Genomic DNA, 15062 nt, shown 5'->3' with positions numbered 1-15062 from the left:
AAAATCCAGCCTGGTCAACATGGTGAAACCTTGTCTCTACCAAATATCCAAAAATTAGCTGGGCATGGTGGCAGATGCCTATAATCTCAGCTACTCAGGAGGCTGAGGTAGGAAAATCGCTTGAACCTAGGAGGGGGAGGTTGCAGTGAGGTGAGATTTTGCCATGCACACCAGCCTGGGCAACAAGAGTGAAACTTCGTCTCAAAATAAATTTTTTTTTTTTTTACCAACCTGTTTTGTTCTTATAATTAAGTAAAAATTATTTCAAAATATATATAAAAAATAAATTAGAGCACTAGAAATTTGTGTATAGATTCAAACTATTGGTGCATGTAAATTCTGAGCTCCAGATTTGTTATTTCTTTTGCATTGTCTAATTCCATAAACATTTACCATTCATACACACATACAACGTATTTTTTTTTCTTTTCTTTTTGTCTTTTTGCCCACCTGCAACTGTCTTGATCGAGTTATAACAACATAAATATTTTTAAAATACAATTCATGGCCAGGTATGGTGGCTCACGCCTGTAATCTCAGCACTTTGGGAGGCCAAGACAGGTGGATCACAAGGTCGGGAGATTGAGGCCATCCTGACCAACGTGGTGAAACCCCGTCTCTACTGAAAATACAAAAATTAGTCGGGCGTGGTGGCGCATGCCTGTAATCCCAGCTACTTGGGAGGCTGAGGCAGGAGAATCACTTGAACCAGGGACTTAGGCGTTTAGATGAGCCAAGATGGCACTACTGCACTCTAGCCTGGCCACAGAGCAAAAACTCCATCTCAAAAAAATAAATACAATAAAATTCACTATGTTTTAAAGATAAATTTGGCTGGGCGCGGTGGCTCAAGCCTGTAATCCCAGCACTTTGGGAGGCCGAGGCGGGTGGATCACGAGGTCAAGAGATCGAGACCATCCTGGTCAACATGGTGAAACCCTGTCTCTACTAAAAATACAAAAAATTAGCTGAGCATGGTGGCGCGTGCCTGTAATCCCAGCTACTCAGGAGGCTGAGGCAGGAGAAGTGTCTGAACCCAGGAGGCGGAGGTTGCGGTGAGCCGAGATCACGCCATTGCACTCCAGCCTGGGTAACATGAGTGAAACTCCGTCTCCAATACTGCAATTACTGAAAGCGATAAATTTATGAAGTAATTAGTATGTGCTGAATAAAATACAACTTAAAGAGTTCTGCTCCCAGTAATGGCAGAAATGTTTATATCAGATCAACCCTCCTACAGATAGGAAAAACATTTTAAAGCTATGTTAAGGCACTGGAGGTTGACTTAAAATAGGCAGAAAATGGGGAAGGAGAGGCCTGATCTTGAAAGAAGAGAACCACACTGGGTGAGATGTGTGTTTATGCGCTTTTCCCCTGAAGGCACTCATAAGCCCACTTGGTGCAGGGTGACTGGACTTCAATCTGAAAGCCACAGTCTACTGGCTTGAGATATCAAGTGATAGAGTTCAAAATTGCCACACTGGCTAGCAATAGAGAACAGAAATCCCAGAAATGAAAGAGAACCACAGGGGAAGGAGAAAGACTAAAAAATTACATATAAATTCCCCTCAAATCTATGGCTAACCCCCAAACTACATAAATGAAAGGGAGATTCCAAGGATTTCAATGGCAAGTAACGGCTGGAGGGTTGAAAGCCTAAGTAGATATTCAAGTTGCTGCTCATGAGGGGAGAAAGAGTTTAGAATTTGACTTCTATCAAGTTAGAAGGACTTAATAAGCATCTTAGGCTTTCCACTGAAAATTCAAAAAGACCCTGAGTTTAGATTCAAGAGTATGTGTTAACAGTAAGGGCAAAAACCAAAACACATCTGACCTTAACAAATATAAAACCAAGCCTCCACAATATCACTGGTCATAGAGATCAGCCAGTAATTTAATCAGAGGAGAAAAAAAGAATTCGAAGTTTCTGCAATGTACCATTTATAATATCCGTTATATAATCAAAAATTGCCAAACATGAGAAAAAAGAGATAAATGGGGTCCACTGTCAAGAGAAAAATGAATCAAAAACCAACTCTGACATGATCTATTTGTAGAAATTAGCACATACTATAGCTCTAAGAGGCTATAATAGATATGCTCAAACTTGAACATAGCAATAAAAGATATGATCACAATGAATAAACACATGAAAAATTCTACCAGAAAATAAAAAACCTACAAGAAACTAAATAGAAATTCTAGAACTGAAAAGTGCATTATCTGAAATGAAAAATTCAGGCTGGGCATGGTGGCTCATGCCTGTAATCCCAGCACTTTGGGAGGCCAAGGGAAGGAGGATAGCTTGAGCCCAGGGGTTCAGGACCAGCCTGGGCAATGAAGTGAGACCCTGTCTCTACAACACAGAAAAAACTGGCTGGGCACATCACCTGAGGTGAGGAGTTTGAGACCAGCCTGGTCAACACAGTGAAATCCATCTCTAATAAAAATACAAAAATTAGCTGGGTGTTGTGGCACATGCCTGTAATCCCAGGTATTTGGGAGGCTAAAGCACCAGAATCACTTGAACCCGGGAGGTGGAGGTTGCAGTGAGCCAAGATTGTGCTCAGTGCACTCCAGCCTGGGAGACAGAGCAAGACTCTGTCTCAAAATAAAAAAAAAAAAAAGATATATATATATATATATATATAGACTGAACTTCATCCAAATATTAGAAACTTTTCATCAAAACACACCATGAAAGGAAGAACAAAAAAGAAAACAAACAAAAAAAAATAAAAACACAAAACTAAAAAAAAAAAAACCACACACCATGAATAGGCAAGCCATAGAATTGAGAAAACAATCAGAGTACATATATCTGACAAATGAATGGTATCCAGAATTCAATATAGTTGAGTCTACGACTCAATAATAAAAAGGCAAACAATGCAATTTAAAAAAATAGCTACAAACTTAAAACAGATACTTCACAAAATATCTGAATAACCAATAAGCACATGAAAAAGTACTTAACATATGCTTACCAAAAACCTTCATAGAATAACATTCACAGTAACTTCACTTATAAATATGGAACTGGCTCAGATATCCACCAAAAGGAGACAGAAAACACACTGCAATATAGTTATTCAACTACTGATATACACAGTAACAAAGATGCATCTCACAAACATTATGCAAAGTGAATGTCAGACCCCAAAAATGTAGCATTCCATTATACAAAATCCTAGAAAAGGCAAACTAATCTATAGTGACAGAAAGCTGATCAATATTTGATTCATTGGTGGTGTGGAAAATAAGTAGAAAGGAGAACAAGGGTAATGAAAATATTCTCTAGTTTAATCAAGGTGGTGGTTACATAGGTGGTGAGATTCATCAAATATTCATTGACTTACACAATTAATATATATATAATTTATTGTATGAAAACTTCCAATAAAAGTGTCTTAAGGGTAAATTTTTTACAGAGGTCTGTCCAGTCAATCAATAAAAGTATCATGCTGGCTGGGCATGGTGGCTCATACCTGTAAATCCTAGCACTTTGGGAGGCTAAAGCAGGCAGATCACAAGGTCAGGAGTTTGAGACCAGTGTGGCCAATATGGTGAAACCCCATCTCTACTAAAAATACAAAAAAAAAAAAAAATTAGTCGGGCATGGCTACTGGGGGGGGGGGTGAGGCAGGAGAACTGCTTGAACCCAGGAGGCAGAGGTTGCAGTGAGCTGACATCACACCACTGCACTCCAGCCTGAGTGACAGGGACTCCAACTTAAAAAAAAAATGCGGCCAGGTGCGGTGGCTCATGCCTGTATTCCCAGCACCTTGGGAGGCCGAGGCGGTCGGATCACGAGGTCAAGAGATCGAGACCATCCTGGCCAACATGGTGAAACCCTGTCTCTACTAAAAATACAAAAAACAGCTGGGCATGGTGGCATGTGCCTGGGGTCCCAGCTACTTAGGAGGCTGAGTAGCTGGGAATCACTTGAATCCAGGAGTCGAAGGTTGCGGTGAGCCGAGATTACACCATTGCACTCCAGCCTGGTGATAGAGCAAGACTCCATCTCAAAAAAAAAAAAAAAAAAAGCGATTTTTTTGAAAACATTAAGTTATAAAAAGAATGTGTTTTCCTTCAAAATTACCCTCTTTTCCTTTCATGAATGAATATATGATAACATACTTAGGGAAACATCAGATAGATTCAGAAAAATCTATGCCAGGCCTGAGGGAGTTTCCAGAGTAGGGCTATATATAGGACTTTATTTTCTATACATTCCATCTGTAAAATGGGTATATGACTTTGCTTATCTCCCAAGGAAGTAACACTGATCAGTAAACTGAAACTTGTCATAGTTTCTTTACCACTCTGCAATTAAAAGTCTAAAACATTCAATATTTTCCATTCAGTATTTTCCTATTATAAGACTCTCCCCAGTTTGAAATCCAACTAGTGAATATGATAGCCACAGGCAAGATAGGTTCTGTCCCCATGCAACACTTAAAAAGGTAGCTTCGTTGCTGAACCAGAGGCACAGAGTTTTGCGTTGGAGTACTTTAATACGTTTTTGTATCGCATATAAAGCACATAAGCATAAACTAGTAAGATGCCTTGCTGAAAACTACCTTCTTTGTGAAAGCAGGTTGTAATTCTGAACAAGTTTTCAATTTTCACACTGCTGCTAGGGTAAAACATTTTAAAGAGTTTAATTTTTTACAATGGATTCAATGACATAGGATTATCTAACAAAGTAATGGCTAATCAATAGAAGGTTTAGTTGTCAGGTGAAACATATAACACACTAAAAGGGATTGATTGCCAGACTTCCCCTTATTTACTAGAAGGTATATATTTAAAATGACACAAACTTGTTACTGGGCTGCATTCTTTTAACCTTGCAAAAAGCTGCTTAAGAAATCTGTTCAGCATCCCTATAGCATAACAAGATATTGGATAATGAAAATGGCTAGTGACTGCGGGTGGGGGGATAGGGAGACAGGGACTTCCAGATATATGGTAACATCAAATCATGTCCCACAAAAGTATATGGTACAGTGAAAGCATTCCAAAAAGTGACATCCAAGGAAGCTGGAAGTAGGTTTTAAAAATGCCACACAGATGCTACTGAATCTTGTTCAATAGATGCAAAGCTGTATCTGATCTCATTCCATGTTGTTTTTAGGGGAGTTTTTTTTTTTTTTTTTTTTTAGGACTCATGCAGCTGAGCACAACAGGCTTCCCCCTGTGCCCCCTTCCCTTTTTTTCCTTTTTTCTTTTTTTCGGTGGAGAAGAATGCACCCCCTTTTTTAATGGTACATCCAGAGTAAGCACTGAAAACAAAATGAATTGGGCCCATATGTACTTTGACCAGCATATAAACTTTCCTTTATAATTTATTCCCAGTATCACAACCCTCTATATGAAAATATACTCTTTATGGTCATTGCAACCCAGAAGTTCAATAATATTTTTTCTACTAAGTCAGTGATTACACAATTTATCAAGGAATGATTACATTAAAATACAAATAAAACAAAACACCAACCCCCTATACAGTCTTCCTTCCTCAAAGTAATTTTAAGAAAGCTGGTTATTAAATTGCTTCTTTTTGAAGAAGGGTTTTTGTAGCTAGGCACAAATTGCCAAACTGTGTTTAAAAAAAAAAAAGTTATTAGACTCTAAAGGATTCAACAGAAGTGGGAAGTTATATAAACAAATCACTTCATCAGATTTGGAAAGATCACTTTTGTCTTACTTAAGAGACCTACATTAATTACCTTTAAGATCTTTTACATGGACTATTTAAAATAAGTACAATTTATTTATTTATTTCAAATGAGGTGCTTCTTCCAAAGTATTAAATAATGTCTGCAAATGCAAAAGCATTTTTATAAATAGGTAATTAAAACAGATGACTAAAATTAAGTCAAGCTGCAAAACATTACCCAGAATGCATTGTGATTTTTTTTTTTTTTTAATAAACATCTCAGGCAATTTTTTTTTCACCCAAAGCCCAAAGCACTTTAGGGGGGGCAAAAAGAGGTAGTAAGTTTGATAGAGTAAAAAAAAAAAAAAAAAACAAACCCACAACCACCAATTACACATATATAATGAAATAATGCCAAACCCTAAACCAAAGTATTTACAAGATAGTCCCTTAAGCATAGTTTGTCATATTGCAATTACACCTTGCCTACTGCCAAGCCAAAGTGCTTACTATTGCCACTAGAGGGAGAAGTGTCTTAACACAAAGCAACGGCAGATAGGGAACGGGTTTTCTTGAGCAATTATCAGAACAAAGCTCCCTTGGCTGTGTGTACCTTCTAATTACTCAATACAATTAAAATGACTAACCTAAAACAAATAGAGAGGGGGGAAAAAACAACAAAAAACAAAAACCCTGTCTGTCTGATATCAGGGACTTCATTAAATCTTTTTCGCTCATCAATCAAATCAGAAAGAAGGGAATGCCATCATATATGAACATTACAGAGCTATTAAAGGAGCAAATTCTGTGTGTGGTTTTGGTTTTTGTTTTTTAAACGAAGAAAAGGAGTGGCTCTCTTGAAAAAAGAAATGTCTTGGTATTTACCCATCCGGATGCTGCTTGAAAACAAATTGTTCTCCAAAGAACAGAAATACAGTACGTTTTCTCTCAGTTCACTGGCTTATGAATGACTTTTTGTTGTTGTTGTTGTTTTGTTAATACACACTCTAATGTCATTTTCTGTGTCAGTGATGTGCTTTTTCCTCCTACTCATCCAACTGTATAAAGGAGCTACGCCCATCAGACTTCCATGCTTATACTGGCTGATTTAAGTTCTTCACTGCTGTTTTTTGTGGATCTATTCCAAGGCAATGTTGAGAACAACGTAGGAATTTTTTTCAGGGGAGGGGAGTGTGGTAGAAAAGGAAAACAGCTACTTATTCCTTCTAAAAGACTTATGAAGTCCCTTTTATAAGGCCCAGTCATTAACAGAAGATGACAACAGAGTCATTTTTCTTTCAGCTGACAATTGTGACATTTTTCCAGCAGTGTGCAAGGTGTTGAAAACCTGGCAGCTGTTACCTCCTGGGATGAAGATACTTTTTTATCCTCCCTTGACAGTTTAACTCAGTGGGTCAGCACCTTTAAAGACTGCAAAGTATCCTTGAAGAGGATGGAAGCTTGAATTACTGCTCCCTCCCTAATCAATGTAAACCCTCACTGCAGGTGAAGTCTCCACTATAGAGGTGCATGGGGGAGGAAAATGTAATGCCCTGAGCCAGATGGTTTTTATCTTGTTTTTAAAGAATAAAGGAACAAGCTAACAAGGGAGACAGCTACTTTGTTAGCTTCTTGGCCTCTCTCATGGCTTTGCATCCCCAGGGTTCCAGCTACACAAGAGAAAGAATACAGGAAAACGTAAACACTTAAAGAAATATAACTAGAGGGCTGGCATCATGCTGCTTTCAAAGAGTTGAGAAAGCTCTACTCAATGCTTTATTTATCACTGCCCACGTTCTCAGGACGGTAAGTGGACACATACACAAAGGGAATGGGGGATGGGAGAGGGATTAGACAACGGTCACAATTTACTCAATTACAGAGAAAGGCAGGGCTGACAGATCCTATTAGCACCAATGAGAAGCAAAAAGTTGCACGTTGTAAATGCCACATTTTCAGAAAGTAATAAGTACTTTCATGTATCCTCTCAGGCCTTTGCCCTTGATTGCAGATAGAAATAAAAGGTAGGAAAACAGTGGCTACCCTGTCCTTGACTTCACATTTTTAAGAGTAAAAGTAAAACAAAAATTGTAGCCATTTTGTACATCCTTTAAATAAATACTTATACTTTTTTCAAGAAATGAGATTATTCTGAAACTAACAAAATTAACTTTCTTTACAAGGATATACTGCTCTACTTCCTTTCCCTACCCCACACTCTTCCACCTTTAGATGTTGGAAATGAAATGGAGAAGCAGGTAAGGGACACAGGGAATAGTGTCTTAATTTTCTCCTTCATTATTTCTTGTTCTGGTAATATCTTTGTCAGGTTTTGGAATTACTGTTAAGGTGGATTTATAAGTCAAGAAGTGTTCTTTCCTTCTCTATTCTGTGAAAGGGTCAAAAAATTCTTGTCATTTCTTTCTTAAATATTTGTTGAATTCACCAGTAAACCACATATGCCTTCTGATAATTAAATTTCTTTAATAGACATAGGGCTATTCAAATTTTGCTTCATCCTGTGTTATTTTGGTAAGTTGTATTTTTCAAGGAATTTGTTCAACTTGCCAAATCTGAACTTGCCAAATTTGCAAATATAAAGTTGTCTGTTCCTCCAATATTTAGATAGTTCTCCAAATAAACATGTAGTAATGTCCTATCAACAATGGCAAAACGTTATTTTTGAATAATATATGTAAACTATAATGTTAGTTAAAAACAATACTAGGGGCCGGGCGCGGTGGCTCAAGCCTGTAATCCCAGCACTTTGGGAGGCCGAGGCGGGTGGATCACGAGGTCAAGAGATCGAAACCATCCTGGTCAACATGGTGAAACCCCGTCTCTACTAAAAATACAAAAAATTAGCTGGGCATGGTGGCGCGTGCCTATAGTCCCGGCTACTTGGGGGCTGAGGCAGGAGAATTGCCTGAACCCAGGAGGCGGAGGTTGCGGTGAGCCGAGATTGCGCCATTGCACTCCAGCCTGGGTAACAAGAGCGAAACTCCGTCCCCCCACCAAAAAAAAAAAATACTAAATTGCTAGAATATAACTGAACTTTTTTATAATCAATAGTGAAAGAGTTTCTGAAATACCATTAGAAATATCTGCAAAAGAATCTCAAGTTAATGAGATGTAAATCCTACTTCTATTAACACTAGGTATAAGGTGGCCTTGACATCTTTTTTGTCTATAGAAATTGACTACAGGAGGAAAACAAAAACAAAAAACAAAAATAGCAAAACAGCAAATGGCACTCCATTATGTCAAATGTAATAGAGAAAAGGAGTTTAAACAGCTTATATACTATGTCCTACCTTAAAAAAATCAGCAATGGGGTAATCAAGTTCAGGGCAGTCCTGGACAGCTGCCCTGTGACCCGCTTCTATTGACCCCTGCTATTCATCACCCTTCCCTAAGATAGAGAGGGCAAGCTCCCAGGGAGTGACCACCACAATAGACAGACACAAGCCAACAGTAATCTGGTTCGAGCAAAAAACCAGATGGCACTGCAATAAATTTACAAATCTGCATTCATGGGGCTGTTAAAACACCCAGAAGCTAAAAGACTCTGAGGGCCCCAGGAGGATCTCCTACTTTCCTGTTTCTAAAGGCCATTTCTCTTTCCAAGAACATTGAGTTCATGCTCTTCACAAAGAGAATGGAGATAAAACACTTTACAAAGAAGGGAGGAGAAAAAGCCTCATGACCTAATTAATCTCCAGAGCTTGGATCTCAACACTGAATGTCAGATATTAGAAAAATCATTTCAGAACACCATGAGGCAGGGAAAAAAAGGTTGTTAAATTAAAGTGGGAGGGGGAAGGGGGAAGAGAACTGCTAAAACAGCAATGAAAAAAACAACATTAAATCTCTTTCGAATACTGCACACAACAGATCTTGCAAGTAGAAAATGATTCAATAATGTATGCATTTATTTTTAAAATGAATCAGATTAGTCCCATGTGTGACCTGCTGGTCCATCTGTATGTGCTGGACTTAATAGGCACGATTCTCTCTTTTGCTTCAGTTTGAAGTATGAGAGAGATAAATTTAGTTTAATTTTCAACAGATCAGCCTATCCATTTTCCAAATGGACCATCTGGATCAGCCTATTAAAATTAATTTATAACTTTGCAGAGTGAAAATTCGTTTGTTAGCTTAAATAAAGTTGCCAAAACTTTTTGTCGTGTCATTGTTTTCTGACAGTTGTTTCTGTATAGTGGGCAAAGTGTTTCTACTTCAATTTATCTTATTCAATATTGTCCTATTGATTTAGATGAACAGATCTGGTGTTGATTCTCCAAACAGTTAAAATTGTTAACTGTCTCAACATCAATTACTGATTTTTTTTTTTTTTTTTTAAAGAAAAGCTTCCTGGATGATTCAATTCTGTTTACTAAACAATTGTTTTTATAAAAAAGGAATAGTGTTCATACAAAAAACATTTAACATATAGTAAATTAAAAAATGAATGTGTCACAGTTTCAAGTACTTACCCTCTAAATTAATACTATATATAAACTGAAGTCAGAAGGCACAAGTAGAAATGCTTTGGAAAAACCGAGACCTGAGTATCAAATCACTAATTACCTAGACAAGTCATCTAACCTTTCTAAGCCTCCATTTTCTTCATCTATAAATTGGAAACCACATCATGTCTAAAAACTTTACAGGGTTATTGTGAGGGTTAAAGCAAATAAGCATCATGTTCATGGTGGGTGCTCAACAAATACTAGATCTCCTATTTCCTAGAACAATGCCATAAATACAAGTAAATTAGAATTATTTTTACTGCTGCTCAGGCTCATTGTATCCAATTTTATATTAAAAATGAATAAGGGCCAGGCATAGTGGCCCATGCCTGTAATCCCAGCACTTTGGAAGGCCAAGATGGGCGGATCACCTGAGGTCAGGAGTTCGAGACCAGTCTGCCCAACATGGTGAAACCCTGTCTCTACTAAAAATACAAAAATTAGCAGGGCATGGTGGCATACACCTGTAATCCCAGCTACTTAGGAGGCTGAGGCAGGAAAATCACTTCAACCCGGGAGGTGGAGGTTTCAGTGAGCCGTGATCGTGCCACTGCATTCCAGCCTGGGCAACAGAGTGAGTCTGTCTCTAAACTAAACTAAACCAAACCAAATTAAACAAAAAAAATTAAATTAAATTAAAAAACGAATAGGTAGCACACTTATTCTCTGGCAACATTGTAAGAACTTGTGTTTTTTGTTTATGCCAAAGACGTTTTAATATTTACAAGACCACAATGGTACTGAACTTTCACATGTAAAATGTGTTACCTTCTAGAGGTGGGGCACAGAAGTGAGCAAATTTTTTTTTTTTTTAATTGGTGTCAGGACAGAGTCTTGCTCTGTTGCCCAGGCTGGAGTGCAGTGGCTCGATCTCAGCTTACTGCAAACTCCGCCTCTTGGGTTCAAGTGATTCTCCTGCCTCAGCCTCCCCAGTAGCTGGGATTACAGGCACCTGCCATCACACCTGGCTAATTTTTGTATTTTTTTAGTAGAGATTGGGTTTCACCATGTTGGCCAGGTTGGTCTCGAACTCCTGACCTCAGGTGATCCGCCCACCTCGGCCTCCCAAAGTGCTAGGATTACAGGCGTGAGCCACTGTGCCCAGCCACAAAGTTTTTCTTAAGTTATTATTAATAATGGCCTTTCCTTCTAGAAAAAGCAAACAAAGTATTGCTCAGACTAAAAGGGCTAACTTTATTATAGGCAGATCTGTTTTGATACTTTTTAAAAAAAGTCTGAAGAATCGTAACAGGAAAATAGGAGTTAAAGTCAACTATTCTACCATCTACACTTAAGCATTTAAAATTACTTTTCCCAAATAAAAACTCTTTTCTTTGAATCTGTATTCACTACACGTAACCAGCTGACTGTCCTGTACACGTATACATAGAATGTTTTTTAAACAACCAGGAAAACAATGTCACCTGATTGAAACTTATGGCTATGGCCAGGCCAACTTCAGAGTACTCTTAAGCTCCAGTGCTTAAAGAATGGCAAATCCAGGGTTTCCTATCTTTTGTTTTGTTGTTGGTAGCTTTTTATTTTAAGGAAGACTGAATTTCATACCTGTCTAAGTGAATTCTTCTCTGGTATTATCTTCCTAGGGGGTTCACCATTATTACAGTCTTCTCTCTCTGAGGAATTCTGTGAAAGAAAGTAAGCTTTAATTCAGTTCTCATTATCTTCAATCTTATTCTGTGGGAGTAAACTGAATTACATTTCTAATTCTGTAAGCTAAAAATACATATATTTATACAATTCACTTGAATATTTGTATACATACAGATATTCACGTATGTAAAGGAAAACATATGACCCTGTATATAAATAATGTAAGGATTTAGATGGGAAGTATTTTATGTATCTTTAAGCACTGTACAGGAGATCATATTCATTAGATCTCTAGCTTGCACTTTGACACAGGTTGACACTGGAAACAAGAATGTTCCAGCCCACACTTAGCTGATGACAACTAAAATCATGATTATTACCTTCTCTTTTAAATCATTAGTTTTCAACTGTAGTAAATGTATGGTTGGCACAGGTCTCCAAGTCTGGGTCCTAAAAATAGTTATTTCTCTTCCCCCTCTTCTCAGATTTTATTTTATTTTCTTCAATAAACGTAGTATAGGTCTTAATAAAACATTTAATCAGTGGTTTAGGATTAGAGCCCATTCCTTGGCACTATCACCTCAAACAGCAGCTAGAGGACCCTAAAATGTCAGTGGGGTTTTTATATACTTAGGAGGGGAAAAAACAACAAGCCAATTGAAATGAGTTCATGAGTACCAAAAATCTGCTAGTCAACATATGTAAATCACTATCTGTAAGGCAAAATACAGAAAATCCAAATTACGTAACATTTGAGTTCCATTTTCAGCAACGACATTAGTAACATTAATATTTAAAACCTGGCAGTTGTGCTGGGTACAGTAGCTCACACTTGTAACCGTGGCACTTTGGGAGGCCAAGTTGGGCAGATCACCTGAGGTCAGGAGTTCGAGACCAGCCTGGGCAACGTGGTAAAACCCCGTCTCTACTAAAAATGCAAAATTAGTCGGGTGTGGTGGTGGGTGCCTATAATCCCAGCTACTCGGGAGGCTGAAGCAGGAGAATCACTTGAACCCGGGAGGCGGAGGCTGCAGTGAGCCAAGATCATGCCACTGCACTCCAGCCTGGGTGACGGATAAAGGCTCCATCTCAAAACAATAACAACAACAAATTTGCTATTAATATGTTCATTACATTACATATAGTTATAACACTCTAACTGGACAGTTACTTTATTTATAGGTTCAGAAATTATTTCTAACATAAGAATTTATCTGAAAATTTTCATACAAGCATGAAATTATTATTATACAATCATTAATGTGTTCTAAACCTACATGTAAGCTTTACTTTTTTGGTTTGTATTAGATATTGTATTTTGAAAGATATTGAAAGATAAAAAATGTACTGTCATTCTGAGACCCTTTCACCTCTGTGGCTAACACCTACCTGTATGTCACCTTTAGCAAGCCTAATAGGCCAATACACTAATGTGTTTCTTTTGAGCAGCAATATCTTATGAGGTTTAACTTGATATTTTACATTTGTGATGATCCCTTATAAAAGTTCCTAAAATTAAAGAAGAAAAAGCATGCTATATTACAAAGAAAGGGACAGAGAGACTCAAGAACTTCAGGGTTCTAACTTCTTCTCCTATTTGGGGAAAAAAAAAAAATGAAGGTCATCTACCAAAAAATGGAGGAAGGCTATAGCTGAATTAATGACTACAAAGCTTGATAAATGAAGCAACTGGAAATACATACTATGTAAGAGAATCAAACAAAGAAAGGGACAGGTCAAAAATTTAACCCATAACATCAAGTTGTATATTTAACTTTTTTTTTTTTTTTAATGTAAAGATCAATGTTTTAAACACCAAAATTAAATGTCTTATATAATAAAAGCTTAAGCCAGTATCCAATTATAAACTTACAATTTCCAAGTAATTCTTTTTCAGGTCATGAAATTCCACCCTCCTTTATTTTACTTTACTTCATCTTATTTTATTTTTCGAGATGGAGTCTCCCTCTGTCACCCAGGCTCACTGTGAACTCCACCTCTTGGGTTCAAGTGATTCTCCTGCCTCAGCCTCCAGGGACTACAGGCGCATACCACCACAACCAGCTAATTTATTTATTTTTTTTTTGGTAGAGATAAGGTTTCACCATGTTGGCCAGGCTGGTCTCAAACCCTTGATGTCAGGTGATCCGCCCACCTCGGCCTCCCAAAGTGCTGGGATTATAGGGGTGAGCCACAATGCCCAGTCTCACCCTCCTTTAAATAAAAACCATATCAGATAATATAAACCTGTTTAATTCAGTGTAAGATCCTGTATTTCAAAATTAATTATGTTTTTTGAAATGTTATCATATAACTTGAGAGCCTAATTACTTTTTGCTGGAAGTTTGTTGTACCAAAGATACTATAATTCACATTTTTATTCTACAGGTACTCAGGTTGATACACAATTGCTGGCAAACTCCTCCATACTGAATTATAAAGTGAAAAATAGTGATCTCAACCTAACTGCATGAGTATTGACTATCTAGCCCATATCCACAAGTTTCTTCTTCCTGACCCTCTATTTTATCAGATTTAGATGGATAACCACTGGTGGATATTATGAAAATGTCTAAAGAATGAAAACACAAAGGGAGCTTAAAGGGTGTTACTGACAGAACACAGAGCTCCTCAGGAGTTCCTGTTCCCTTTCTATCCCATTAGGGCAAAGAATACTTAAGTGGTATTGTTAAAAATAACTCTTAAGCAAAAAAGGGGGGAACCCATAAACATTGGTATAGCTTGTTCTTTTTATACAGGTTAACCCAACACTTTTACTCTGGGTCATCCATCATAAGAAATCAAATCAAACAAAAAATCCAACTCTGTTGTTACAAAAAAATAGAAGGAGAGACATTAAACAGTCATGATATCAGGAACAAGGATTAGGTACTCTCCTAATACTGAAGAGTAAAAGCAGAATGCCAGTGAATAAGATGACTAGGTCTACAGTCTTGAGGGTAAAGGGTAATGATGAAATAGCCATGTGTACCTAAGTTGTCACCTCAATAGGTCTCAAAGCCTGTCCAACATCACCCAGCAGATCACTGTTATTTCTTGCATTTTTATCTATAGAGGATTCCCAATAAGCTGTGTGCATAATTTTCCTAGGTCATCAAGCTAAATTCTATTTAAGGATAAGTGATTAATATAAGCAAGAGTCATCAATGGATGCTAAAATTAGCAAGTGAGCCCAGGGCTGTGGCATGTGCCTGTAATCCCAGCTACTCAGGTGGTGGAGGCAGAGTGAGTAC

The 15062-nt window shown here is 37.7% G+C and overlaps 1 protein-coding gene across 9 annotated transcripts in view; it reads right to left on the bottom strand.

Moving 5' to 3' along the window:
- BTRC (beta-transducin repeat containing E3 ubiquitin protein ligase) overlaps positions 1–15062 on the bottom strand; it is a 193104-nt gene that overhangs the window by 80438 nt on the left and 97604 nt on the right. For 7 of the 9 annotated variants that reach the window (XM_032281367.1, XM_032281360.1, XM_032281359.1 and 4 more), the window contains one exon: positions 11764–11841. The exons of the other annotated variants lie outside the window; for them this stretch is intronic. In XM_032281367.1, the coding sequence (XP_032137258.1) occupies positions 11764–11841 (78 nt within the window). The remainder of the gene's footprint in view (positions 1–11763; positions 11842–15062) is intronic. 9 annotated transcript variants of the gene reach the window in all.

The sequence above is a fragment of the Sapajus apella genome, unplaced genomic scaffold, assembly GCF_009761245.1.
Source record: "Sapajus apella isolate SASKATOON/1434 unplaced genomic scaffold, GSC_monkey_1.0 scaffold13, whole genome shotgun sequence".
Lineage (NCBI taxonomy): Eukaryota > Metazoa > Chordata > Mammalia > Primates > Cebidae > Sapajus > Sapajus apella.
The sequence above is the reverse complement of the archived record's forward strand: the minus strand, read 5'-3'. Positions and strand labels throughout refer to the sequence as shown.